Below are 27,882 nucleotides of genomic sequence, written 5' to 3' on the forward strand. Positions count from 1 at the left end.
AGCCTTGTCTGTCTGCGCACGCAAGCTGGCGTGACGCTGCTTCCCAGAATTCCCTGTGCATGAACAGGGGCTGTACTGGCCAGCTTCAGGGTCAACACACACAGTTTTGACCCAGGACAGTAGGCCAGACAGACCGGAATCCATGATCCCAAAATTGATCCCAATCAGGGGTCCTCAGTCCTGTGCCCCTGGAATTGCTCATGCTTTAGCACGAGATTTAAACAATAAAAATATCTGCTGGACTGAGTAGATTTGAACAACAGTCACGAGAGAAAAGCTGAGATTTATTTTCAGGTGTCAAGATGTTTAAAAGCTGCTTTCTGTGGCACCTCAGAGACCTCCTTTAGCACATCTTGAACATGCCAGATCGTTTTGTTTTTTGAATGAATTTATTCACTGGTCCTCGTCTCTCCCAGGCTGCTGTGGGTCTAATCCGGAACCTGGCGCTGTGCCCGGCCAACCAGGCCCCCCTGCGTGATGCGGGCACCATCCCGCGGCTGGTGAACCTGCTGGTGAAGGCACACCAGGACGCCCAGCGCCAGACCACCTCCAGCGCCCAGCAGACATACCAGGTGAGAGGTGGCGAGATATAAAAAATGTCCTTCCTCCACAAGAGGAAGGAAAGAGCGAGACCTTTTAAAATTGGAGTCAAACTCACATTGCACAGCAGGTTTTGCCAGCTTCAATGATTGCAAAAGCACAAACAGGCACTTGAGGCTCAAGTCTGGATTCTGCCCCATCTCTGTAGAGTCGAACAGATGGCAAGGACACATGTCCCTCTTGGACGGGTCACGCGCAGCAAAGCTGGTACCCGGTCGTGCAGCAAGGCTACAGAGCAGTGTGTGTGCAGTTAGGAGTCCAGAGCCCTAGGTGCTCCTCTCTGCCGCTCCCTGGTTGGGACTGGCCTTGAGCTGTGTGTGGTCAGGGGCTGACCTGCGCCCGCTCTCCCGGTCTTTGTCAGGACGGCGTGAGGATGGAGGAGATCGTGGAGGGCTCCACTGGCGCTCTGCACATCCTGGCCCGTGACCCCATCAACAGGAGCGAGATCGCCAGCCTGCACACCATCCCTCTCTTCGTGCAGGTGAGAGACCGCCAGACGGCGCCTGCGTGGGGTGGGGGGTCCCCAGAGCCACCTGCTTGATCATACACCCGGAAACAAATCCCCGTCGACAGTGAGCTTGCGGAGGCGACACGCATGCGATGTGTTTTAGCGGTGAAAGATGCTTGCGGGCTTCTTGAGCCCGATCCCGAGTTCTGCTGACTGTCCCGGAGCTGGGTGTCGGTGTCGCGCTCGGCGGTCAGCGTTCCCCGTTCCTCCTAAGCGACTCTCTGGTCTCTGCCCCCTCAGCTCCTCTACTCGCCCATCGAGAACGTGAAGCGCGTGGCGGCTGGCGTGCTGTGTGAGCTGGCGCTGGACAAGCAGTCGTCCGAGGAGATCGACGCAGAGGGCGCCTCCGCCCCGCTGATGGAACTGCTGCACTCCAACAACGAGGGCATCGGTGAGGGGCGGGGCAGGGGGAGGGCCTGATGTTGATGGCAGAGACGTTGGGGAAGGGTGAAGGGTGGGGACATTGGTGGGTGGGGCAGCAGGGTGAGGAGTTTAATGGCAGGGGGAAGGGGAGGGTGGTTGATGGGTGGGGCAGGCAGAGGGGCAGGGAGGTTGATGGGAGGTGGGTGGGAGGGGCAGGGGGAGGAGGAGGGAGGTTGATGGGCGGGGGAGGGGTAGGGCGGTTGATGTGTAGGGCAGGTGGAGGGTGGTTGATGGGTGGGGCAGGGGGAGGGGCAGGGAGGTGGGTGGGAGGGGCAGGGAGGTGAGTGGGCGGGGCAGGGGGAGGAGGAGGGAGGTTGATGGGCGGGGGAGGGGTAGGGCGGTTGATGTGTGGGGCAGGTGGAGGGTGGTTGATGGGTGGGGCAGGGGGATGGGCAGGGAGGTTGATGGTTGGTGGGCGGGGCAGGGGGGGTGAGGAGGGAGGTTGATGGGCGGGGGAGGGGGAGAGAGGTGGGACAAAGTTTGGAGAAGAGGCAGACAAGTGGGAAGAGAAAAGAAGACGACGAGAGGAGAGCTGAGGCAGTGGTGTTGCCAGCCATACAGTATATAGTCCATACAAACCAGGTCTATATGTGAGAGAGATGGTTAGATGTTGATGGAGAAGCTGCCTCCAGCCCAGGAGCGTCGGTCTCTGCCACTGAACTCAGATCCCCTCTTTTCCCAAAAGCCACCTATGCCGCGGCCGTGCTCTTCCGCATCTCCGAGGACAAGAACTCCGACTACCGGAAGCGTGTTTCCGTGGAGCTGACCCACTCTCTGTTCAAGCACGACCCCGCCTCCTGGGAGATGGTGAGAGACCGGAATATTCTGTCACTGAGGCGCTTGTCCTGTTAGACATTTCTAAAGGTGTTTCTTATTGGATTTGAGAGCGGAAAGATATTTAGGAGAATCCCAAGGCATTGATCCTGCTGAATCCCATCCACAGGGCTGGCTAACCTTTCCCCTTTTTAATGCTTAATCATGTTGTCTTCTTTCAGGCCCACAATGCTGTGCAGATGGAACCTGTCTATCCTGGCGACGGTAAGTTTTTCCCCATTTCCCCACTCTGAGCTGGTGGGCCCATGTTTCTCAAGGGAGTAAAAGGAAAGCTGGGCCGACACAGTACCGTTCCTCTTCATGAGGGAGGGAGCAGGCTCAGTCGTGCCGGGGAGCCCAGGGTCTCTCAGCACCTCGGCGGGCCATTCCTGTGGTCTTTGGTTCTCTGAGACAGATTCATTCGAAAGGTCCGAGAACTCAGAACATCGGCGCTGAAGTGATTGCTTTTGTGAGCCCACGGCAGATTGATTTTAAATGAGCCTCAGCACAGGGAGGTTAGGGATTGAGATTCTGGTTTCTGAAGTTACTGCAGTCCAGACCCCATTGGAAGACACATGCTGCACAGCTCTGGGCCTCGAGGAGCCCAAACCTGGCAGGTTCTCACAGAGTCGTCTTTCATTAATATTAAGATTTAGGTTTGAGGGGGTTCTAAGTGGTACCTCTGACTCCAGGGCCGGGTCAGGTTGACTGATCCTCCCTCTGTCCCCTGCAGAGCCTGACGCCGGCTTCAACGCCTACGGGTACCAGGTGGAGGGCATGGGCATGGGCATGGGCATGGACCACGTGGTCCTGGAGGGAGACATGGGAATGCACATGCCGGACGATGAGTTCCTGCACGACGGCTACGACAGCATGAACAGGCAGGGGTACTCCGAGCAATACTAGCCCAGCTGCAGGTAAGAGCCATCTCTTTCCCCTCGGCCCTTTACTTTCACGTCAGCCCGTTGAGGACGGCTGGCAGGATAATAATAATAATAATAAACTTTATTTTATATAGCGCCTTTAAAGGTGGCTTCTCAAAGCGCTTTACAGGATGACAATAACAATAAATAAGAAGACTACAACAATAAATAAGAAAATTTCACAAGACAGGACACAATTATAATTACAACAATACAACAATAACAATAGAGGAGACCGTGGAAGATGGTATTAAGAAGAGCAGAGGGGTGAAGAATGGAAGCAGATAAGTAAAGGCTTTTCTGAAAAGGAGGGTTTTGAGTCTGGATTTGAAGGAGTTTAGAGAAGGTGACTCTCTAATATCCTTGGGCAAGGAGTTCCAGAGCTTGGGGGCATAGCAGGAGAAGGCCCTGTCGCCCATACAATGTAGACGGGCTTGGGGGACAGTAAGGAGGGCAGAATTTGAAGAGCGGAGGTTGCGAGGTGGGGAGTAGGGCGATAAAAGTTCAGACAGGTATTGAGGTGCCAAGCCATGTAAAGCCTTGTAGGTGAGCATGAGGATTTTAAAGTCTACGCGGAATTTGACCGGAAGCCAGTGCAAGGACTCCAGGATAGGAGTAATGTGAACACTTGCACTAGATCTGGTCAGGATTCTGGCTGCTGAATTTTGGACATACTGCAGCTTGTTCAGAGTAGATTTAGATACCCCAGGGAGCAGAGCATTGCAGTAGTCAATTCGAGAGAATACAAATATGTTGATCAGCTTTTCAGCCACAGTTAATGATAGCATAGGGCGTAGTCTTGCGATATTTCTAAGGTGAAAAAAAGATGTTTTGACAGTATGCTGTACATGTGGGTCGAATGTTAAGCCAGAATCGAATATAACCCCAAGGTTTTTCAATTTTGATTGGAGCTCAAGTACAGAGCCATCTACAGACAGGGTTACAGGACTGGCTTTACGAAGTTGATGGGGGGTACCAATAAGCATGACTTCAGTCTTGTCACAGTTAAGATGAAGGAAGTTTTGAGTCATCCAAATTTTTATGTCAGAGATGCAATTAGATAGAATAGAGACAGCCACATCAGTGTCGGGTTTGGTATGGATGTATATTTGTCTGTTCCACACCCCTACGACCCTTTGTGTAGGGGAGCGCCTCCTGTCTTCTGTCCACAATGTGTAACAGCTGAGTTTCAACTTGTGTCCAATGGTTGTGTTTCACCATTAGTCATGTGGTGGTCATGTCCTCAATTTCAAGATTTTAAATACTTTTAAATAGTCTCCTTAAAGACTAAAATTGTTTTTTCTTTTTTAATTTTAACCTTGTTAATTGTGGGATTTAAGCTAGTTTTCTCTAAGCACAAGTGTATTTTACACTCCTGTATATGAGGAATGTATCAGCCCAGGGGGGAGCCAGAACATTCCGGAAAAGCCTCACGGGCGCCGGGGACACGGCAGGGATGAAGGATCAGGCCCTGAGTGTGTGACATCACCGCTCAGACCGGGGGCTCCTATTGGTCCTGCCCAGTGAACACTCCCCTTTAGGAGACTGGTGACATGCTATTGGCTGCCGGGGTGACCCTTTTGTCCAATCAGGGCCTGTGTTTTCTTACTGCAGGTCGAAGGTGAGGATGCAGGGCTGACGCCAGGGAGACGGGCGACAGGCGGCGGTGAGGCGCAGGGCGGGTGACCTGACAAGCCCCGCTTCCACGTCGGAAAGGGGGTGGGGGGTGGGTGGGGCTGCAGGAATCGGGGTTTACTTCAAACACTTCTGTTCCTCATTTTTCAAGCCATTTTATTATATTCCAAAAGAAGCTTTAACCTTTTTTTAGTTATTTGTTGAAATACCTTTGTACTGTTTTTATTTTCTGTTTGTCTGGAACCGAGGGCGGCTGGCTGAAACATGTCAGACCCTGTACGTGGAAAGAGGAGCAAAAAGTTTTTGTTTTGCTAAAAATGACAAATCTAGCCTTTGATTTATGTTTTAACTTAGCTGTATTTAACACCTGATGTGTGTTTTGTTTTTTACTAAACCTGAGAACACAAGCTTGTAAATGGCTACTCGTCCAGTCTGTAAGCGAATTAACACTCTGGCTTCGCCGTGCTCGTCCCGCACGCGGTCCGGTCCTGGACGGGCACATGCCCAGGACGGGACGTGCGTCTGAAAGCGAAGCTGTGAAGGTGGACAGTGGACTGGGCTCGGCTGGTCTCCCCGTCTTCCACAGGCAGGGAAACGCCTTCACAGCTGAAACTGTCCTCATTACTGCTGATTTGTAAGGAACCTCTGGTGATTTTAGGGGTGGAAATGTGTTTTTTGGGGGAGGAAGGGGGGGTGTTATGCCAAAGAGATTTTATTTTGTGGCGATAATCCTATTAAAGAAAGACGTTTTAATCTTGTTTGGATAGTTCTAATGTCGACAGCAGCGGCTTGTTACTGCTGAGTGTCAGGCGCCTCGTGTCTGCTTGACAGCAGAGGCTCCTGTGCCAGGAGACTCTGGGTCTGTCGGTGTGCAGTCAGCTTTGTTCAACACAGCACTCACAAGCCTTTGCAAGAGCAGGTAACCTGTTATTTACTGTATTGAATGTGTGCAATCCTATGTTTTTTTATGTAGTCCAGAAAATTCTATATAGAGGATCTAGACATACTAATGTCAAATGACATGGTTTTCTTGCTAAACCACTAACACTGATTTTATGTGCATCTTGTAGGACCTCCAGAAATGCTCTGTATTCTTCTGATTTTTTGTTTTTGAATAGATACAGCAGGGTCCCTCTTCTGAATCTGTATGTGCAAATTGACAATTTAAGTCTCACAAAATCTAGACACCCAGTAGACTTTTCTACCTTCTGTTTTTTAAATATAGACGCAAGCTGTCGGCTTTGTACTTTGTTCACAATTCCCTCCTGTTGTTAGAAGTGCGAGTAGCAGCAGGACTAGGTTGGTAGTCCCTGTTGCCCAGAGCTCACTGTGGGTCTTCTCACTGTTCTATTCCAAACTGTCCTTGTTCTCAGTGAAGTGTGGGGAGTGTTTGCCTTCAGATCTTAATCGTGTTCTGTTGCGTGGAGAGCGTGTGTGGGGGAGATGGAGGGCCTACAGGAACAGCCAATTATAAATAAAACAAAAAAAAAACATTTCCTGTCAACTTGATTTCTCCACTAACACGGACCCTTGATCATCACAAGGTTTGAAATGGAGTGATGTTTCCTACTTCTGTACGTTTTGTATAGATCGTTAAAATACACGTTTTAAAAAAACCCACAAGCTGCTGTGAAAGTGTTTTTCTCCTGGTCGTGTACGCTGCCCTGTTCTGCCTCTGTGGTACAGCCCTTCCCAGGACTCCCCGTGCACAGGAAGAGCTGCTGACACCACAGGGCGGGACTCTTCCCAGCATGCCCCAGACTCGCAGTGTTCCATGATGATAAAATATGTAACTGGTGTCCCCACATGGCTGGGCAGTGCCCATATTTTCTGTCCTTGGAGACACTGGTGGGGAAGCCGACCTCCACCAGATATCCGCACCGGGCACTGATCCTGCTGGAGGCTGTTGGAGATGTAAATGTGCTGACTGACATCCCCCCCCACCAGGCCTGGGATACAGCAGCTTTGTCTGACTGCAGGAGCAGGAGGAGGTTACCTGGTAAAACCCAGTGAATAATAATAATTGCTTACACTTATATAGTGCTTTTCTGGACACTCCACTCAAAGCGCTTTAGAGGTAATGGGGATCCCCTCCACCACCACCAATGTGCAGCCCCACCTGGATGATGTGACGGCAGCCATAGTGCGCCAGAACGCTCACCACACATCAGCTATTAGTGGGGAGGAGAGCAGAGTAATGAAGCCAATTCATAGATGGGGATTATTAGGAGGCCATGATTGGTAAGGGCCAATGGGAAATTTGGCCAGGATGCCAGGGTTACACCCCTACTCTTTTTGAGAAACGCCCTGGGATTTTTAATGACCACAGAGAGTCAGGACCTCAGTTTTACGTCTCATCCAAAGGATGGCGCCTGTTTACAGTATAGTGTCCTCATCACTATACTTGGGCATTAGGACCCACATGGACCGCAGGGTGAGCGCCCCCTGCTGGCCCCACTAACACCTCTTCCAGCAGCAACCTTAGTTTTTCCCAGGTCTCTCATCCAGGTACTGACCAGGCTCACACCTGCTGAGCTTCAGACAGGGCTGCACAAGCAGGGGCACTGCCAGCCTGGTACAGAGAACAGCAGGATCCAGCTGTCTAGGAATGTAGATACAGTAAAACCAGAGCAACACTTACCCGTCACTTGTGGTTCAAGGAATGTGCTGCCTTTCCATGGTCTGACAATTCTATATGACATTTCACATCAGATCTGTTGCCATCAGGTGTGTGCACAAGGGTATAGTACTGACATGACATCCACAATGTGCACTTTCAAGCACCAGAGCAAAATTCTAGGCATATGTGCAGTGCAGCAATAGTGGCATTAGGGCGCCCTCCTGTGGCAAATCTACACAAAGAGTGGATCACCACAAACAGCAGCGTTCATTGTACCCAGTCCTGTCCAGCTGGAGCAGAATAAACCAACAGTTACTGGAGCAGCTGTCTCACAGTAGAACTACGTTTTGAAGAAATCACCAACATGGAAAAAAATAATGACGGCATGTCGAAGCTATCGTTGTTATTCCTCACACTTACGTAAGGTTTTCTGGACACTCTCGTCAAAGAGCAGTACAGGTTATGGGGATCCCCTCCACCATGCAGCCCCCCCCCCCAACTGGATGCTGCTCCAGTCCGCTCCCCACACACCAGCTCTCAGGAGGAGAGCGGAGCGATGAAGCCTGTTCACAGATGGAGGTTAATTTGAAATCCGGGAGTAATTTTTTGTCTTGATAAACTCATGATGGCTGAAACCTGGCTTCTTCTGTGCTAGACAAGGCTCAGCAAGAACACTTATTGTCTCGGTTAGGAAGAGTTCTGATGCTGAAAAACTCGTACACTGATTTCAGAGTGACAGCGCCAGGCAGCACCACCATGGTTTTAACAGCGGCAGCTTGGATTACTGTTGTACTTCTTAGAAATCATGTTTCTGGCAGTATGAGGAGAAACCACAGTGTGTGTGCCCCGTCTCTCGGAACATCTAGAAAAGATTTCATTCTTTTTTTTAAATGGGGGGAAAACAGAGGCCATGTGAAAGTGTTTTTTGGACCAGGGAGACAGTTGACCAGGACACCAGGGGGGGAGCTGCTCACTACTCAGTTGGTTTTGTTTAATCCACAGGACGGCACCTTTTCACAGTATACTGTCTGAGTTACTATACTGGGGCATTAGGACCCACACAGGATGCAGGGTGAGCACCCCCTACTGGTCCCTCTAAAACCTCTTGTAGCTGCAACCTAAGATTCAAGCAGGCTCACACTGCTGAGCGCAAGGTGTGAGCTGCAGGATGATAAGGCTGCTGGCTTTTTTTGTTGCCTTTATGCCAATTTGGCTCCCTAACAGAAAGTGACTTGTATTCTCCAGCCTGAACTGAGCACAACACCACCGAGTAGCAAAGACAGATCTGTGACTCATCAGGACTGCATTTTTTTCCTCCACTTTTTCGGACGAACTCATGGGGCCCAGTGCCGTTTTTCCACACACAATAACTGGAAAGTCCACGACCACAGCCTCAGTAAAATACATTTATTAACAGTAAAAGGTGCGATACTATGTATCGTCCTAGCGCTTTTTTGCTTTTGTAAAAAATATTAAAATACTTTACAGAAGTTTCTTCTACATCAGCAAATTCCTGTTACATTTTACTTTTAAACAAAGGCTGTACATCGACAGGCAAGTGTGCCATTTTCAAAAAGAAGTGCTTGAAATATTTATAGTTAAATGTCAACACAAATATTAAACTATGCATAGTCTAGACTCGGTCTACCTAGCAAGAGAATCTGGAGTTCAATAGATTTGTCCTGTGCCACTGGATCTCAGTACCTAGAACCCCGTAATGAAGTCGTTGAACATGAACGATGCTGAAATTTAACAGTCGAGAGAAACAGGACAAGATATATATCATATATATTACCTAAATCACCTCAATTGCAAAACATATACAAAAATGTATATATATAAAATATCAATCAGAATTTTAAGAACATTTTCTTTAAAATGGGCCAAAGTGCCCCAGTGCAACTCAGAAAGTCAAATCCTTCAGTCCTGTTATCTGGAGGTGCTCCAGGCTAGACAGCAGAGCTGGGAAGTATCCAGCACAGGGCCTCTGAGGCAGGTCCTCTCCCGAGGCTGACCGCCCCTCCAGCTGCCCCGTGCAGGACAGAGCGCTGCTCCCAGGGACCTGCTCCGCCCCGACCCAGCCCAGCCGCCCGCTACCCAGTGAGGGGTGAACCAACAGCAGGGCCCCGACGGCCTGCGCACAAGGACACAACGCCCCATCCCGAGCCCACTACCCACTGGCCCGGACCCCCCGAGCCCCATCCCGAGCCCACTACCCACTGGCCCGGACCCCCGAGCCTCGTCCCAAACCCACTACCCACTGGCCCGGACCCCCGAGCCTCGTCCCAAACCCACTACCCACTGGCCCGGACTCCCAAGCTTACTTCCCCAGTGGGTCCGGACCCCTCAGATCCCACGAGCCCCGTCCCGAGCCCACTGCCCCAGTGGGTCCGGACCCCTCAGATCCCACGAGCCCCGTCCCGAGCCCACTGCCCCAGTGGGTCCGGACCCCTCAGATCCCACGAGCCCCGTCCCGAGCCCACTGCCCCAGCGGGTCTGGACCCCTCAGGTCTCCCGATCCCCGTCCTGAGCCCACTGGCCCAGCCTCCGCCCTGCACACTCGGCGCACGGCCCTCTCTTCCCAGGACAGGCTCAGGGCCCATACCCTGCGACTGTCCCCTTCTTCTGGAGCTGCGGTGGGAGAAGCCTGAGGAGGCGCTCACAGGAGAAACAATCACACGCCCACCTCTCAGAAACCCCCCTTTCTCAAATTCTGTTTATGCTCCACCTGCTGGGAAGACGCAGGGGTGAGAGCAGCCTGTGTGTTTTTGAAACACAGGGACAACAACACGTGAACGACAGTGAAATAACCTCAAACAGATCTGCGCTGTCACAGCTCCTCCTGGAGGTACTGCCAGCTCACAGGCTTACTTTATAGCTACAGCTACTGTTTAAGACCTGCACTACAGGAGTTTATAAGTGCTTTTCATAACAGGACACAAGAATAAAATTGAGCAACAGCTGTCTGCCTGCTAAGAGAGCTGAGTACAGCTGGCCAGCTGGTTAGAACCAGCGCTGTTGGCCCAGCTCGGAGACCCAGCGTTAACAGATCTGGGTGACATGTCTGTCAGAGTTAAAGAGTTACAAAACCTATGATCTAAGTTAAGAATGCTAAATGTCATCATTACCTGCTGTCTCACACACTGCAAGGGGCCTGTCTGTGTCAGGAGCCGGCGCTGCAGACTGGACAGACCTGGACCCCAGGGGAGAGGCTGGCACTGCCAGGCTGCTCCAGCTACGCTCTGCACAGCCCTGTGCCAGCAGCACGGGCGAGGACTGGCTCCTCTCTGCCAGGGGGGGTCTCTCCCCAGCCGAGCTCTGCATTGAAAGCTGCTTCTGCTCCATTCTCCTTCTTTCTGCATGAGTCCGGCGGGATGCAGCCTCAGTGGTGTCCAACTGGCACTGACAATGTCCCGGAAGAAGGAAAGGTCATGGATCCTTTTATGGAAAAACATTCATTTTGAAGGCTGACAGGCAAGCAAACAGCAAGCCACCTTCGCAAAGGAGGTGATGGCCGGATACGTGGTGTTTGTGCAGCAGAGAGGTGCTGTCTCACAGGAGGGCCTCTCAAAGCCCCGCCCCCTCCACTCACAGCCTGGACTCCTTATTGGACGCCTCCCAGACGACAGCCTCAGGAGCAGTGGGTGGGTCAGCTCTTGTCTCCGCCCTTCTCCCCTCCTCTCTGGACACGGACACAGAGGGACAGAGGGGTCACTCCCCAGCTGGAGCACAGAACAGGCACATCCGGACACTCCAGCTGCCCCAAACTCTCACACACACAGAACTGAACCAAATTAACGCTGTGACCTTTAATACTTTATGACTATATCTATTATACTGATAAAGTCTTTCATACATTTATCTCTCTATTGTATATTCACTCATAAACTGGTAGAGGCAATACTGACTAGCTGTACAGCAAAATATATTTTTATACAGCATGCAAAACACTGAAATCGTATCAGCTTAGGAAAGATCTCCTTATCAAAATATGTTAAGAGTGAATTTGTCATTAATATATATCAGTTCCCTACACTTCTGGTCCTCAAAATTAACAGACTCTACAAGCTAGTAAAAAGTGGTAATTCAGACTTGTTAACTCACTAATTAATTCAATTAAGTCATTAAGGTAAGCACAAAGGCTCAGGTAAAGTGAAGATCTTCTCATTGCTACTGTTCTTTGGGTGTTGGATGATCTTCCTCACCCCTGACTTCTGCAGACTGTCCTGCTGCAGGCTGAAGAAGGGGTTTCCCTGGCCACTCTGCAGGGGCGAGGCCGTTGCTGGGGTCAGCAAGTTGTTGCCGGGGGCGTTGAGAGGTGGGGCTATGCCTGACGGCATCAGGTTGTTCCCAGGAATGAGGGTAGGCGATGAGGTCATCATACCGCTGCCTAGGGGGGAGCTGCCTGCCAGGAGAGGCGGCGCAGCAGATGATGTCATCAGGGTAGGGCCAGGCTGCAAGGTGTTGGCCAGGGTGAGGCGCTGTAGCTCCCTCTGTCGCTGCTGCTGCAACATCTGGTATACAACTACCTGCTGCTCCTTGAGAGTGAGAGACACGAGAGTAAGAAAAACAGGGAAAGCTAAGAGAGCAGGGAGAGAGGAGTGTAGCAGGGAGTGACGCGGAGACAGATGTGGGGAGAGACAGGGTGCAGGGAGAGCCCCAAAAACTCTCTAGGCAACAGCAGTGTTGTGGACTACGCTATCACTGACCTGAACCCCTCCTGTATCAGTGCCTTCACTGTCAGGCCACAAACTCCCCTCTCTGCATCAGTCAGATCTCACTCTACATCAAGAGAGCACACCAGCACAGAGACACGCTGACACAGCCCAGCCAGCTGTATGACCTGATCTAGCCGGGACAAATACCAAAGAGTGCTAAACAACCAGGAAATTCAGACATTATTAACGACGTTTCAAAACACTCTGTATCAAATCAAAAACTCAGGCATAAATGCGACTCTAAAATACTTAAATTTCATATTTTGAGAAACTGAACTTAAAATCAAAATTAAAAGAATACAAGAAACAAAAGAAGAATGGTTTGATACAGAGTGCAGAAAGACCATAAAAGCACTATGAGAACTATCAAACCAAAAACACAGACAACCACACAACGCAGATCTGCGCCTTAGATACCACGAGATGGTAAAACACTACAAACACACCCTAAAGAAGAAAAGCACACACACAAACAGAGAACTCTCCGAAATCAAGCAGTCAATAAATCACAACTGTTTCTGGGAAAAATGATTTCGTTCCCTGAGGAGTAAGGACCAGGGAGAAATTTGGCCAGGACACTCGTGTAACACCCCTACTCTTCTAGAGAAACGCCCTAGGATTTTTAATGACCACAGAGAGTCAGGACCTTGGTTTTTGTCTCATCCGAAGGACGGCGCCTGTTTACAGTATAGTGTCCCCGTCACTATACTGGGGCATTAGGACCCACACAGACCTGGTGAGCGCCCCCTACTGGTCCCACTAACACCTCTTCCAGCAGCAACCTTAGTTTTTCCCAGGAGGTCTCCCATTAGGACCCACATGGACCGCAGGGTGAGCGCTTCGTACTCGTGTGGGCTGTGGGGTCCACAAACAGGAGTATAGAAGGGAGACGGGGAGTGGGGAGTGACACTGGGGGACAGCCTGGGCGCAGGCGAGCAGAGAAGGGGGTTGATTACCGGAGTGAAGTTCTGGGAGGTCAGGAACTGCTGGAGCTGCTGCTGCTGCTGCTGGAGGAGAAGCTGCTTCTGCTGCTCAGAGAGGAGGGAGGCACTGGGCAGCCTGAGAACACAGCACAGCAACAGAACACAGTCAGCAAACAACAGCACAACACTCACTAAACAGCAAACCACGTGCCAAATAACACATCATTCTCACCAAATGATGTCACACTTTCATCAAACAATGCAACACAGTCACTAAACATCACAGTACTGTAACAATGCCATTAATAAACATGTCCTTATTTGGGCCCACCAGAGCACCACCTCTGAGCACACTAGTCACACATCACCTTTATCTGCTGACCAACACCTGACCCCAGCAAAAGTGGCAGAGGGAGACTCACGTGCTCAGACTGTTGGATAGCTGCACATTCTGGGGCAGGGCCTGGGGGGCCAGGTTGGGGGCCTGGGGTGGTAGAGTTGGGGGCTGAGGGACCGTGGCGGGCGTCTGGATCACCCCGTTCAGATTTCCCATCATGCCATTCATTGAGAGCTGGGGACTTCCTGTCAAGCTGCCCATCAGCCCTCCCACCATAGGGATGGTGGGATTTGTTGCCGGAGCTCCACCTCCCAACATGCCACTCAACCCTCTGCCCAGGCCATTGACCAATGGTTGCGTCAGGGAGGCGGGGCTCTGCTGTGGGGGCGGGGTGTCCTGGAAGGACAGGGAGGAGCTACTGCGACTCTGACAGCCTGAATGAAGCTCCTGAGAAAAAGGAGGAAAACGCACAGAGGAGAGTGAGGCCGACTAAACAGTGTGACACTAAATCTCCAGCAGCTGCTTGAGCACAGGTATGGGGTGGGGGGGGGGGGGGGCTCACCTCAGATGAGGTTGTCAGCGAGTTGTCATTGATGAAGCTGGACTTGGAGGGGGGGCTCTTGCTGGTGTTGAGGGGGTCAGTGTTGCAGACTGGAACAACCAAAAAAAGAAAAACACAAACACACAAAAAACAAATCTTTCAGGACGCATCAGCGAGGGGCGGGAGAGAGTGGAGCCGGTCATTCGAAGAGCCCGGCTGACCCGCGGGGCTCCGGGGGCCGGATGAGCGAAGGCGTCAGCAGGCGGAGACAGAAGTAAAGAAGGAGGAAGCGAAGGAATAAACCAAATCAAGAAGGAAACAGGGGCGGGGGGCATGCGGGTGCTCAGGGCTGGGGCTGGGGCTGACCGTTGGGTGTGGAGAGGAGGCTGAAGTGCCCCGAGGAGGGGGGGGCGGCGGCGGGGGGGGGCAGTGGGGGGAAGGGCACGGCCAGCTCCACGTTGAGCAGCTGCAGGCGCTCCTTCTTGGCCGTCAGGGTGACGATCTGGTCCTGCAGCCTCTGGTTCTCCTGCTGCAGGGAGTGCAGCGACTTCAGCATCTCCACAACTGGCACAGACAGAGAGGGGGGTTACAGCACATTAGCAGAGGGACCCAAACCTTCTACTGTTTACTGGAAAGCAGACACTGAGCTCAACACCGGTGCTTCTGTTCCTTTCCCAGAAAGGGAGAATCTCTGTGCAGCGGCCTGACCACAGCTCTCGCCAGCGCACAGGTGACCTCTGACTCGGAGAGCCCAGGGAGAGAAGCAGCCCTGGCAGCCGGGAATTAGCCCACAAACAACCAGACCTGCCTCTCCCTGCGGTCAGTCTGCCAGCCTGTTCCTCATCAGCCTGTCTCCCGGTCAGTCTGTCTTTCCCAGCCTGTCCCTCATCAGCATGTCTCTCCCGATTAGTCTGTCTCTCCCAGCCTGTCCCTCATCAGCCCATCAGTCTCTCCCAACCTGTCCCTCATCAGCCCATCAGTCTCTCCCAGCCTGTCCCTCATCAGCTTGTCTGTCTCTCCCAGCTTGTCTCTCCCAGTCAGTCTGTCTCCTGATCTGTCTGTCAGCCTGCCCCTCCCAGTCTGTCGTGACTCACTGTTGATGCCCATCTCTCCACTGCTGTGTTTCTCCAGCAGCTGCTCGATGTGGGAGGAGGCAGGTGGGATATTTTCGGGGCGCCCCCCGCTGCCCCCCTCCCTCTGGTCAAACAGCAGGGGCAGGCTGCTCATCGGGGACCTGCAGACACAGGTCAGGGTGAGGCCTGGGTAGCTCTGGCACAGCTACCCACACAAGGGTACCAACAGAAACTGATGCCCACTATCCCACTCAATCCCACCCCCTTAGTGCTGTACAACCCCTTACAGGCACACTGCACTCAGCTCCAATCGCTGTAGTAAAAGAGGGATTAACATGCAAATACATATGAGAAGCAGGCTCTCCCAGGCTCCTTGTTAACTTAAAGCTATCCATCTGACTGACAATCTCTTAATGAGAGATTTAAAGGCGCTACAGCTGACATTTTTACAAGCTTTGCTTATCCAACAGATACACCAGCCCGTCATACATCAGAATATATCTGCAAGAATGAATCAGACAGAATCAAAATCCTGATCTTGAGCCTTAATTTAAGGAGAAGTTTGTAATTGTGCAGCATCTTCAGCAGACAGATTTCTATACACAACTATATCCACACGCAGCTGCAGGGCCTGCTGCAGCCCGAGAGACAGACGGAGGCAGGAGAGGGATAGTTACTGTGAAGAAAGGCTCTCTCGCGGAGAGCTGCCGCGACACACAAACCGGCAGTCTTCCAGATCAGGCTCTGAAACAACAGGGCAGAGGCGAGAGGGGAGAAGGAGTGAGAGAGGGGCAGCTTATCTCTGAATGGCCTGAACTCTCCTGTGTTTTGCAAACCTGGAAACACATACAAGCAACTTCAGCTACAGGCTACAGGCTCTCAGCTGAGCCCAGCACTGTGATCAGAGACACAGAGACATTGCAGGCTCTGAGGTGAGCGCAGCGCTGTGATCAGAGACACAGAGACACTGCAGGCTCTCGGCTGAGCCCAGCACTGTGATCAGAGACACAGAGACACTGCAGGCTCTCGGCTGAGCCCAGCACTGTGATCAGAGACACAGAGACACTGCAGGCTCTCGGCTGAGCCCAGCACTGTGATCAGAGACACAGAGACACTGCAGGCTCTCGGCTGAGCCCAGCACTGTGATCAGAGACACAGAGACACTGCAGGCTCTCGGCTGAGCCCAGCACTGTGATCAGAGACACAGAGACACTGCAGGCTCTCGGCTGAGCCCAGCACTGTGATCAGAGACACAGAGACACTGCAGGCTCTCGGCTGAGCCCAGCACTGTGATCAGAGACACAGAGACACTGCAGGCTCTCGGCTGAGCCCAGCACTGTGATCAGAGACACAGAGACACTGCAGGCTCTCGGCTGAGCCCAGCACTGTGATCAGAGACACAGAGGCACTGCAGGCTCTCGGCTGAGCCCAGCACTGTGATCAGAGACACAGAGACACTGCAGGCTCTCGGCTGAGCCCGGCACTGTGATCAGAGACACAGAGACACTGCAGGCTCTCGGCTGAGCCCGGCACTGTGATCAGAGACACAGAGACACTGCAGGCTCTCGGCTGAGCCCGGCACTGTGATCAGAGACACAGAGACACTGCAGGCTCTCGGCTGAGCCCGGCACTGTGATCAGAGACACAGAGAGACTGCAGGCTCTCGGCTGAGCCCGGCACTGTGATCAGAGACACAGAGAGACTGCAGGCTCTCGGCTGAGCCCGGCACTGTGATCAGAGACACAGAGAGACTGCAGGCTCTCGGCTGAGCCCGGCACTGTGATCAGAGACACAGAGAGACTGCAGGCTCTCGGCTGAGCCCGGCACTGTGATCAGAGACACAGAGAGACTGCAGGCTCTCGGCTGAGCCCGGCACTGTGATCAGAGACACAGAGACACTGCAGGCTCTCGGCTGAGCCCGGCACTGTGATCAGAGACACAGAGACACTGCAGGCTCTCGGCTGAGCCCGGCACTGTGATCAGAGACACAGAGACACTGCAGGCTCTCGGCTGAGCCCGGCACTGTGATCAGAGACACAGAGACACTGCAGGCTCTCGGCTGAGCCCGGCACTGTGATCAGAGACACAGAGACACTGCAGGCTCTCGGCTGAGCCCGGCACTGTGATCAGAGACACAGAGACACTGCAGGCTCTCGGCTGAGCCCAGCACTGTGATCAGAGACACAGAGACACCGCAGGCTCTCGGCTGAGCCCAGCACTATGATCAGAGACACAGAGACACTGCAGGCTCTCGGCTGAGCCCAGCACTGTGATCAGAGACACAGAGACACTGCAGGCTCTCGGCTGAGCCCAGCACTGTGATCAGAGACATAGAGACATCACAGGCTCTCAACTGAGCCCAGCAGTACCTCCCAACGAGTTCTGAGTCTGGGTGCTGAGTGCAGAAGGCAGAGACGTGGTGGAGGTCAGAGGACTGCCAAACACGCGAGATGAACTGAGGCTGTATGATGAGCCAGGGAAGGAGAAGACCTGTCGGAGAGAGAGATGTGTCACTGAAACAGAGAGTACAAATCCCTCCTGCTGCAAAAGTAACACTTTAAAAGGTAGTGCATTTGAAATTGTTATTTTGAAACACTGCTGTCACACATCTTCAATTATCATAAGTTCCTTCAAGAAGGGGACGGATGAGTTCCTCAGGTCAATTAGCTACTAACCAAAACAGGCTAAATGTGCCGAATGACCCCCTTGTTTGTGACATTTCATATGATCTTAATTAATATGAAGTATTTTTTTTACCTAGCAAGTAATTATTATTAAAAACAGACTGCCTTATGAGTTTTATAAGACCTTAGGAAGTGTAGTTTACAGAACAAGCCACTAGAGGGAGCCTCCTGCTCTCCTCTGCTCTTTCCTATCCTATCAGAATCACCTTTATCTTCCAGGTACATTTCACATACAAGGAATTTGGTGTACTTGGTGCTGCACAGACAAGGAACTAGAAACCAGGAATTGTGTCTCCTGTCTCCTCCGTATCCCGGGAATGGAGGTACCTGTGAGCTGCCTGCAGAGGAGGGTGGAGCCAGAGAGTGGCGGCTCGACGGGCCCTGGTCGGAGAGCAGGGCAGAGGACAGGGGGGTACTGCACACCGACCCCAGCCCCCCAGCGCCCAGGGAGATGGGGTCCTTGTTGCTGGTGTAGATACCTGTGAGAGGGACAGACGGGTCAGGAGGACAACAGCACAGGCACAAGCCTGGAAGGTGACAAAGGTGAGAAGGTGAGACCCCGATGGGGACACTTTCTGCTGTACAGTGTGGAGCTCAAAGGCTCATGATAACTAAATAACATAACATCACTTTACTAGCCCTATACAATTTCTTGCATTAGGAATTTGTCTTTTCGCAGACCCCAGCTTGCTCTCCATGAGACACACAGACAGGGAGACAAGCCTGGGGTCAGAGTGCAGGGTCAGCCATTGTACAGCGCCCCTGGAGCAGTTGGGGTTAAGGGCCTTGCTCAGGGGCCCAACAGAGTAGGATTCCTCTGCCGGCCACAGGATTTGAACCGGCAACCTTCCAGCCACAGGCGCAGATCCTGAGCCACAGAGCCACTGCTCCGCCCTTAACTACCCATCTCTCGCCCAGCCAGGGAACACGTCGCAGATAAGAACAGTGCTTTGTGCAGTAAGTACACAGTGAAGGATGTCCGCAGTACGTGTGTGTATGAGGTCTCAGGAGCTCCAGACATTTAAGAGTTAAATCTAGTTCGAACTTGTGCCCAAAACCTCTTCCTGTTCCTGACCTGTTCCAGGAAGAGATCTGTAAACACAGAACAGCTAATCGGGGCAAGAAAACTCTGCAAAGACTGAACACACTGTAGACAGACTGAACACAGCACATTGACTGAACACACTGTATACAGAGTGAACACAGCACACTGACTGAACACACTGTATATAGAGTGAACACAGCACACTCACTGAACACACTGCACAGAGTGAACACGGAACATTGACTGAACACACTGCACAGAGTGAACACGGAACATTGACTGAACACACTGTATACAGAATGAACACAGCACACTGACTGAACACACTGTATATAGAGTGAACACAGAACATTGACTGAACACACTGTATACAGAATGAACACGGAACATTGACTGAACACACTGTATACAGAATGAACACAGCACACTGACTGAACACACTGCACAGAGTGAACACAGCACACTGAACACACTGCACAGAGTGAACACGGCACACTGAACACACTGCACAGAGTGAAGACGGCACACTGACTGAACACACTGCACAGAGTGAAGACGGCACACTGACTGAACACACTGCACAGAGTGAAGACGGCACACTGACTGAACACACTGTATACAGAATGAGCACGGCACACTCACTGAACACACTGTATACAGAATGAGCACGGCACACTCACTGAACACACTGCACAGAGTGAACACGGCACACTCACTGAACACACTGCACATAGTGAACACGGCACACTCACTGAACACACTGCACAGAGTGAACACGGCACACTCACTGAACACACTGCACAGAGTGAACACGGCACACTCACTGGACACAAATCATACAGCAGCTTGATCCCTTCCAGGGTTTATGAGTTGCAGGCTCCTGCACTGTAGTGTGATGATGAAGCACATGAGCAAATATATCTCATATCAGCGAGCCGCTCGAACCCGCAGCGCGGAGACGGACTCACCGGAGTCGGCGCCCAGGCTGCCCGAGGAGGGGTAGGGGCTGCGGGCGGAGGAGTGCAGGGGGTAGGTGCTGCGGGGCAGGCTGGGGGGGCCCGGGTACAGGCTGGCGGACAGAGGGGGCGCGTGGCCGTGGCTGTGGGCGGCGCCCTCCTTGCTGCCCCTCGGCCGTCCCGGGCCGTGCTTGCTCTTCCTGCTGCCGCGGTGCTTCTTCTCCTTCAGCGGGGGGGGCGGCGGCGTGGGGGGCGCCTCCGCCGACAGCTGCCCCTCCAGGGCGGGGGCGCCGGGCTGGTGCTTGTGGCCGGAGCTGCTGACCGGGTTGGCCAGCTTGTACTCCCCCGGGGACACGCGGCGCAGCTTGGCCGGGCCCCCCGTGGAGGTGATGCGCATGATGGAGCCGAAGGTGGAGATGGTGACCTTGGGCTCGAAGGAGCTGCCCCCCGAGTCCCCCCCACCCCGCTGGCTGTCGTAGGCCGGCGAGCTGCGGCTGGTGGTCTCGGCCGGCGTCAGGGCGGGGGGCAGGCCCGGGGGGTACTTCTCCTCCTCTTCCTCCTCCTCTTCCTCCTCCTCCTCTTCCTCCCTCTCCTCCCGCCCCTCCGCGCCCTCGCCGCCTCGCTCCCGCTCCAGCCTCGCGGAGGACGAGGAGAAGTGCAGGAAGTCCTGCGAGGACGGGAGGGATCCACCGCCTGCGGAGACACGGACACTGAGCACAGCGAGCAGGCAGGGGGCGGCAGAGCCCAGACAGCCCACTACAGCCGAACCCGCTCGCTGGCTGTGGAGCAGGACGCCTTCATCACTGGGGCGGAGGGTGTCGTGGGGATGATTCTGCACTCCAGACGTCTTTCCAGACAGGAGTCTGGGGGACGTAAATGTGACCTTGTCCTCTGGCGGACTGCAGGACTGAAAGCTGCTCTGGGAGGAGGGGCCGGTCGCCTGTGACCGAAGAGGCGAAACGCTCGGCCGCTGAGCAGAGATACCGTTGGGAGAAAAAAGCGGGTCAGGCCGCATTTTGGAAATCAGACACTGTTTTGTGTTTTTAACTGGGAGGCAGAAGCGGCAGGGCGGGTTTCAACGGACATCAAGTGCTGACAAATAAGCTCTGAAAATGCAGGAGACTTTCTGGGGGGGTAGGAGGAGGAGGGCTCGGCTGGGGTCGGCAGTTGGAGGGGCGCAGCAGGGGGTTGGAGGGGGTCAGAGGGGCTCTGTGAGGCTCAGAGGAGCTCGGCGGGGGTCGGCAGGGCTGCATACTGGTGGTGGTGGAGGGGATCCCCATTACCTGTAAAGCGCTTTGAGTGGAGTGTCCAGAAAAGCGCTATATAAGTGTAAGCAATTGTTATTATTATTATTACCTGTGTTGAATGGGCTGGAGGAGCAGGAGGAGGAGCAGCTCTTGCCTGCACTCCCCTGCTTCTTCCCTCGATGCCCCATGCCGTGACCCAGGAGCTTCTTGCCCTTGACCTCTGACCTGCTGACCTCACTGCCCTCCTTGCTGCTCCCATGGTGGCTGGAGGAGACCTGTGAAGACACAGAAAGGTCAAGGGACACAAAGCTTTTGCGGATAAGTCCCGCAGACACTCAATTATATTGATCAAACTTTTAAAAAAGAAAAACAGCTGCCTACTGTGACAAAAAAAATGCTTTTCGTTACTATTACTTTGTTTTAACTTAAAGGAAATCACACGGTGTTACATACATTATTCAGAAGTTTGGGTCTCTATCACCTTCCTCCCCCAACCCTCTGAAGTCAACTGAAAAAAACTTGAGACTTCTAAGTATAAACCGCAAGATAAACCACATGAGATTAGACAAAATTATTCATTAACTTACTAAGTGTGATAAATACTGCTTGTTTACATGCAATGATTTATCAGTGGTCTATTTTAAGATCACTTCTCCTGATAGTGGATGCTAGAGAAAAAGAATCAAGTAAAGCAGGAAAAATGTGTTGAAAACAGCATGTTTTCATGCAATAAACATAAATCTGCTTCTGTACAGCTTGGAGAAGGGAGAGCGCATCTTTCAGAGCAGATCCTGGCAAGGAACTCCACAGTCAGATATCAGCAGGATATAGGGCACGTGTCACCTGACCTCTGGCCTCTGACCTCTTTCACTTCAGCCCCTCCCCCAGCGCACTTTGGCCTGTGCTGGGAGAGAGCGCAGGGCTGTGGGAGCACAGCGCCGCTCAGGTAGGAAACATCAGGCAGCTCTGCACATCTGGACATGCAGGAGAGGTAATAGGCTCCAGATGTGCACAGCTGTGCCTACTCTTTCACATCTCCCCCTTGGCCAGGGGGCAGGAGGGCAGATAGGGGCACGAGAGTGGGCTGATTTACTGCAGCTGAGGGGGCTGAAGGAGCAGGGGTGTCTGTAGATAGATCAGGAATGATGTAAAATCAGGAATTCCTATTTATTTTAAACTCTTTCAGGGGCAGGGTGGCTGTGTGCTGACAGTGTTACTTGACGTTCTACATGTTCCTGACAGGCAGGAGCAACATCGAAACAGAACTTGCCATGACATCACTTAAATCAATTTGCATGGGAGCTGAAAAAACACAGCAGAGTGGCTGTGGCTGCAATGGTGTAGGAGGGGCTGCACTAGCAGCAGGGACAGAATGCTGACTCCTGGTTCACAGGAACCACACGCTACACCAGCACCAGGCTCTTCAACACTCAGCAACCAGGAAAGTCATGTGGGTCGTACTCTTCTGCCTCAGCATCTGCTTATGCAAAAATATTCAAAACCTGGTAAGAAGCCTGTGGTGCAGCTCCTGGCCAAACACAAGAGCCCATAGTGTGCAAACTGAAATGGCTCAAACCTGTTCGCTGGCAGCAGCGGTGCACGATTGGCAGCAGTTGTGCTGGTAGCATAGGTGATGCTGCTGGAGCAGCGGCACTCTGCAGCATTTCAGTGAAATCCTGTCTTACAATAGGTGCCGCCTGTGATGCCCGTGTAACGGTTCTTGGGGTTTCTGCCCTTGCCACTCCTGCCCTGCCAGTTCACCCCTCACTGGCTGGGCATGAACCCGGGTCTCCGGCGTCACACGACAGGGAACTTGCCGGGTGAGCTGAAGGAGACCTCTCTCAGCCCGGGCAGCTGAGATCCCCGTTATACGCAGGGGTGTGTTACACCTGCAGTGCCAAGCACTGAGATAGCAGCACACTGGTCATATGTGAAATATATTGCCAAAACATCTTTCTTGCTAACTGCTGCTGAAAAGCTGGTCAACACATTTGTCTTTTCCCATATTGACTACACACCTGAAGAAGGCTCCACGGCCAAAACGTTGTGTTTTCTTTCTTCTCTTTTCAGCATGGAATAAACCTATTACTTGTTCCTTTGCAGACTACGCATGCTGAAGCAGCTACCCACCTGAACTACTGTAACGCTCTACTCGCTGGGGTTTCTAAATCCACATTGAACAAACTCCAGTATGTCCAGAATTCGACAGCCAGAATCCTGACCAGGTCTAGTGCAAGTGATCACATTCATTACTTCTATCCTGGAGTCCCTGCACTGGCTTCCTCTCAGGTTTCGTGTTGACTTCAAAATCCTCATGCTCACCTATAAGGCTCTGTATGGCTCGGCACCTCAGTACCTGTCTGAGTTACTATCATCCCCATCGCGCACCCTCTGTGCCTCTAATACTGATCTCCTGTTTGTCCCCCTAGCCTCTCTCCACTCTATGAGTGACAGGGTCTTCTCCTGCTGCGCCCCAGACCATAGCAGCTTTATGTCAGCAGCTCTGTCACCCTGCATCTCACGGCTGGCAGCCCACTGGAGCTCAGCAGGTGTGAGCCTCACCAGTACCTGCATGGGAGATTCCTGGGTAAGCTGAGTTTGCTGCTAGAAGAGGTCTTAGTGGGGCCAGTAGGGGGCGCTCGACCTGCAGTCTGTGTGGGTCCTAATGCCCCAGTATAGTGAGGGGAACACTATACCGTAAAAAGGGGCCATCCTTCGGGTGAGACGTAAAACTGAGTCCTGTGAGACTCTGTGTGGTCATTAAATATCACAGGGTGTTTCTCAAAAAGAGAAGGGGTATTACCCCAGTGTCCTGGCTAAATTTCCCCTTGGCCTTTACCCATCATAGCCTCCTAATAATCCCCCTCTATGAACTGGCCTCATCACTCTGTTCTCCTCCCCACTGAGAGCTGGTGTGTGGGGAGCGTAGTGCACTTTAGCTGCCGTTGCATCGTACAGGTAATAGTAGTAGTGACAACTTTAGAAACTCCATCCCAAAGGATATCAGAGAGTCTCCTTTCCGGAGCTGTTTCAAATCTGCACTCAAAACCTTTTTTAGATGGGCTTTTACTAAAAGGTCCTCTGTGCCCCTGTGCTCCTACTATATTCCGTTTTTGGTGTACTGTAAAACACTCTGAGGTGCTATACAAAATAGTTTATTATTATGATAGTGGTGTCACACAGAGAGGAGACACAGGGCCTCCTCCCTCCTCCCCTCAGCCACCACACACAGCAGCAGCTGGAGATAAAGACCAATCCAGACACCCCGGGCCGGCGGGCTGGCCAATAAAAACCTGTAACCCGTAACCTGGGAAACAAGCAAAAGCTGCTGGAGGATCAGGGCTGGGGGGGGGGGGGGGGGGCAGCTGTTTTCACATGACTTTGTGTTTCCCTGGGAGACGGTGGGTGGAATGAGGGAGGGGCTTGTTGCTGCTGCCGTGGCGACCCCCAGGGCCTATTGTCCCAGAGTACCGAGGCCACCCTCTGCTGCCCTCTCCCTCTTGCTCTGATGGGCACTGCAGACCCCCCCTGGCGCCGCCTGCCCCTGCCCCCATTCTCGCAGGGAGCACAGCAACAGATGTGAGCAGCTGCCGGGGCCTCCTGTCCTATTATGTTCCAGGACTGATCAAGAATGGGCAGCTGCTTCGGTGTCGTTTCTGAACAGCACCCCTGCCAGCCCCATTCATGGCTCTGCTGGAGAAGCCTTGAATCCAGAAGGCTGCTGCGCGGACGATTAAACTATCACGAGCCCGGCTCATGGGGGCCGAAAGTCTGTCCTGTCGGAGGAGACCTCCTCCCCTCCTGGTCTCCTCAGGGATCCCAGACCGCAGTGCTGGCCAGCGGCCAGAGCCCTTTGGTCAGTCAGCAGCCCAGCTGTAGCAGGTCGGCACTGAGGCGAGGACCAGCCAGCTGCTGGGGTAACGAGGAGGTGCCGTCTACCTCAGCACAGCAAAGATAAACCAAAACACCTCCACACCCCAGCGTTTCCTTAATAAACAGCTGCGGCGCTGTGCAGTGCCGACGATCAGCAGGGCTGTGGTTTACATGCGCAGATGTGTACCTGTCTGTTATCTCTCCTCGGAGTGAAAAGGGGAACAAAGCACACCCCCAGCGATATTCATGCACGCCCACACACTGTCTTGCACAATCACTGCTACACACATGCACACACACAAAACATCTCTCTCATGCAAGAGAGATGGGACTCCCACTGTGCGGCTGCTCGAGCTCCTCTCCAGGATAAATTAACTGCTCAATCCTGTAATGTGCCAGAGCACCTCAGCTACCTCTTACAAAGAAGCAGAGGTACCACTGGAAATAAGCACAGTGTAAGAAATCCACCTATCTATCCGTTTCATTCTACTCATCCTGGGGAGGATCAGAGCAGTTCAAGAAATAATATTTTTCTCCAGAATTTGCAAATCACCTATAACAAACCTGCCAGTAACAAAATATTTCTGCAGGAGAGGGCAAAACTAACTTCTGCAAGAGAACACACACTTCAGAAGCTTACATTTCTCAATGTCTACCAAGAAAACACTGACTGGTGTGTAAAGTGATTCCTTTCATCAGAAAGATTCTTATTCCTGTCACAAATCTGGAAGCACCAGATGTTAGTCCTTCACAAGCACCAGAACCCAGGGAGAACATGTAAACTGCACACAGGGGGTGGCCTCACTCTGTAACTCAAGACCAAAGAACCAAGATGAAGCAGAGACACACCACCGTTATTCCTGTGTAGAATTAAAATATTTAAAATATAACTGCTCTTCAGCCCATCAGTATAAACTTGAGCTAGAGTTCAGCTCCTTGTAACATCTAAAATGGACCAATGGGAGTCTGACCAGACACACACGCACTCGCACTCGCACTCGCACTCGCACTCGCACTCGCACTCGCACTCGCACTCGCACTCGCACTCGCACTCGCACTCGCACTCGCACTCATGTGCACGCACACACAGGATCCTCGTGTACACACATGTAGACTCATGCGCACGACTGCTGCCCCCCAGTGTCTCCCTCTCCTGCTCCTGACACAACATCTGGAGTCGGACCAGCAGGGTCACATTCCAGAGCTGCCCCCCCTCGTGGGGCTGCCGCCACATGTGCTGCGAGTTACCCTCCGAGAGGCCGGGCTTTGTCGGGGACTGACCCCTAGACAGGACTCCAATTTTCCGTGCCTTAATAATTCAATTAATGCTTTTATTTGTGCTGCATTTGCAAGTACATGGCTGATTGCTTTTGGATGCACAGCCCTGGCATAATGGGAAACAGCAGGATCCAACCAAACCCCCTGTATTGTCCCCCTGTCTGAACCGGGAAAGGTAGCTGCATAGGAGGGGGTGGGAGCGAGACGGGCAGATCTCTTCAAAGAAGCGGGAAGCAACTTCCTACAGAGGCTCTGAACACAAAACAAACAGGACAACATCAACAACAACACCACTTCTGTACTGATCGCCAATAACAGCTCAGGTCTGAAAGAGACTGTCCTACACCAGGTAGAGCAGAGATGATCTGGGTGCCCGAGTTTAAATACAGCAGAACTGGAGCTCCAGACAATTTCTAATACACTTTGCCATAGTTCAAATCACATGCCTTACGCAACTGGCTTACAGCCTTTTGTTATTCCCCATAACAAAAGGAACCTGTGGCTTGAGCTGGAAATGCTTAAAACCCTGGTGTGCATCCCATGCGTGAGCAAGGTCAGTCCTTCCACACACACACTAGCAGTTTAGGAGACTACGGCAGAGCCCAGGACCCCACCGAGGAAGATCTCGTCAGGACAGCGTCCGCGATCTCGCTGCGGTATGCCCTCATACATCCCCAGTGTGCCGCCAAATTGTGCAAACTTCACATACAAGAATAATGAAAAATACATGTATTCAATATTGTATATCAATTCATTATTTTTGAGGAGTAACCAAAGTGTTGTGCTGTGCTGCTTGTTGGGGACACACCTGACACTGCACACAGGGGGGAGTTCGAACTTAAAAATCAAAAGTAGAGAACTGACTTTCACTGTCATCACCACGATAAGACGATTGTGCTTTTCAAGGCAAAACTCAGATTAAAATCTGAAATAAATTCAGTTAAAAATATAAATAACAGGCTTGGGCAAGTGATGTGTGTGCTGTGGAATGGAAACGTTGAGAAAGACGGGTATAAACGAAAGCAGATCTGATCTTGCAAACACCTTGCCTGTGTAGAGGCCACAATTATATCTGTGAACCATGTGCATTTCCGCAAAGAGAATCAAGAGCTAATTAAATAAAAGCAGGCAGAAGCAAGCCTGTAGTGTTCCACAGCAGGCCAACGCACCTTCTCCACACTGACTGGGACAGACGAGCTCAGGCTGGACAGGCCATCGGATGACTTCTTGTGTCTCTCCTTCTGCCGCACCTTGTCCTTGTGGCTCTAGGAAGACAGGACAGGGCTGATCAAGATGCCTGCCTGCAGCACATTAAGTACAATGAACATGACTGGGGAGCACATTCAGTATCAGGGCTGGGTAGGACACCTGGAGCCCATTCAGTACAGTGATCAGAGTGAGTAGGACACCTGGAGCCCATTCAGTACAGTCATCAGAGTGGGTAGGACACCTGGAGCCCATTCAGTACAGTGATCAGAGTGGGTAGGACACCTGGAGCCCATTCAGTACAGTGATCAGAGTGGGTAGGACACCTGGAGCCCATTCAGTACAGTGATCAGAGTGGGTAGGACACCTGGAGCCCATTCAGTACAGTGATCAGAGTGGGTAGGACATCTGGAGCCCATTCAGTACAGTGATCAGAGTGGGTAGGACACCTGGAGCCCATTCAGTACAGTGATCAGAGT

The 27,882-nt window shown here is 52.3% G+C and overlaps 2 protein-coding genes across 3 annotated transcripts in view; one reads left to right on the forward strand and one right to left on the reverse strand.

Annotated features, from left to right (window-relative positions):
* LOC148638868 (junction plakoglobin a-like) overlaps nucleotides 1-6,525 on the forward strand; it is a 29,696-nt gene extending 23,171 nt beyond the window's left edge. The window contains exons 10-16 of the mRNA XM_088622945.1: nucleotides 417-572; nucleotides 962-1,081; nucleotides 1,349-1,499; nucleotides 2,217-2,338; nucleotides 2,527-2,569; nucleotides 3,078-3,261; nucleotides 4,882-6,525. Coding sequence (XP_088479071.1) covers nucleotides 417-572; nucleotides 962-1,081; nucleotides 1,349-1,499; nucleotides 2,217-2,338; nucleotides 2,527-2,569; nucleotides 3,078-3,250 — 765 coding nt within the window. The 3' untranslated portion in view covers nucleotides 3,251-3,261; nucleotides 4,882-6,525. The remainder of the gene's footprint in view (nucleotides 1-416; nucleotides 573-961; nucleotides 1,082-1,348; nucleotides 1,500-2,216; nucleotides 2,339-2,526; nucleotides 2,570-3,077; nucleotides 3,262-4,881) is intronic.
* A 2,388-nt stretch (nucleotides 6,526-8,913) lies between these two features.
* LOC148638869 (protein AF-17-like) overlaps nucleotides 8,914-27,882 on the reverse strand; it is a 30,112-nt gene continuing 11,143 nt past the window's right edge. The window contains exons 8-20 of one of the 2 annotated variants that reach the window (XM_088622944.1): nucleotides 27,382-27,462; nucleotides 21,156-21,321; nucleotides 19,812-20,492; nucleotides 18,126-18,277; nucleotides 17,484-17,604; nucleotides 15,792-15,858; nucleotides 15,136-15,275; nucleotides 14,408-14,605; nucleotides 14,063-14,151; nucleotides 13,586-13,947; nucleotides 13,197-13,299; nucleotides 11,728-12,060; nucleotides 8,914-11,204 (exon numbers count right to left, since the gene is read on the reverse strand). In XM_088622944.1, the coding sequence (XP_088479070.1) occupies nucleotides 11,172-11,204; nucleotides 11,728-12,060; nucleotides 13,197-13,299; nucleotides 13,586-13,947; nucleotides 14,063-14,151; nucleotides 14,408-14,605; nucleotides 15,136-15,275; nucleotides 15,792-15,858; nucleotides 17,484-17,604; nucleotides 18,126-18,277; nucleotides 19,812-20,492; nucleotides 21,156-21,321; nucleotides 27,382-27,462 (2,526 nt within the window). In that variant the 3' untranslated portion in view covers nucleotides 8,914-11,171. Of the gene's footprint in view, nucleotides 11,205-11,727; nucleotides 12,061-13,196; nucleotides 13,300-13,585; nucleotides 13,948-14,062; nucleotides 14,152-14,407; nucleotides 14,606-15,135; nucleotides 15,276-15,791; nucleotides 15,859-17,483; nucleotides 17,605-18,125; nucleotides 18,278-19,811; nucleotides 20,493-21,155; nucleotides 21,322-27,366; nucleotides 27,463-27,882 lie in introns of both variants that reach the window. The other variant, XM_088622943.1, reaches the window with a different exon arrangement.

The sequence above is a fragment of the Lepisosteus platostomus genome, chromosome 28 (assembly GCF_059453375.1).
Source record: "Lepisosteus platostomus isolate fLepPlt1 chromosome 28, fLepPlt1.hap1, whole genome shotgun sequence".
NCBI classification, from domain to species: Eukaryota; Metazoa; Chordata; class Actinopteri; order Semionotiformes; family Lepisosteidae; genus Lepisosteus; species Lepisosteus platostomus.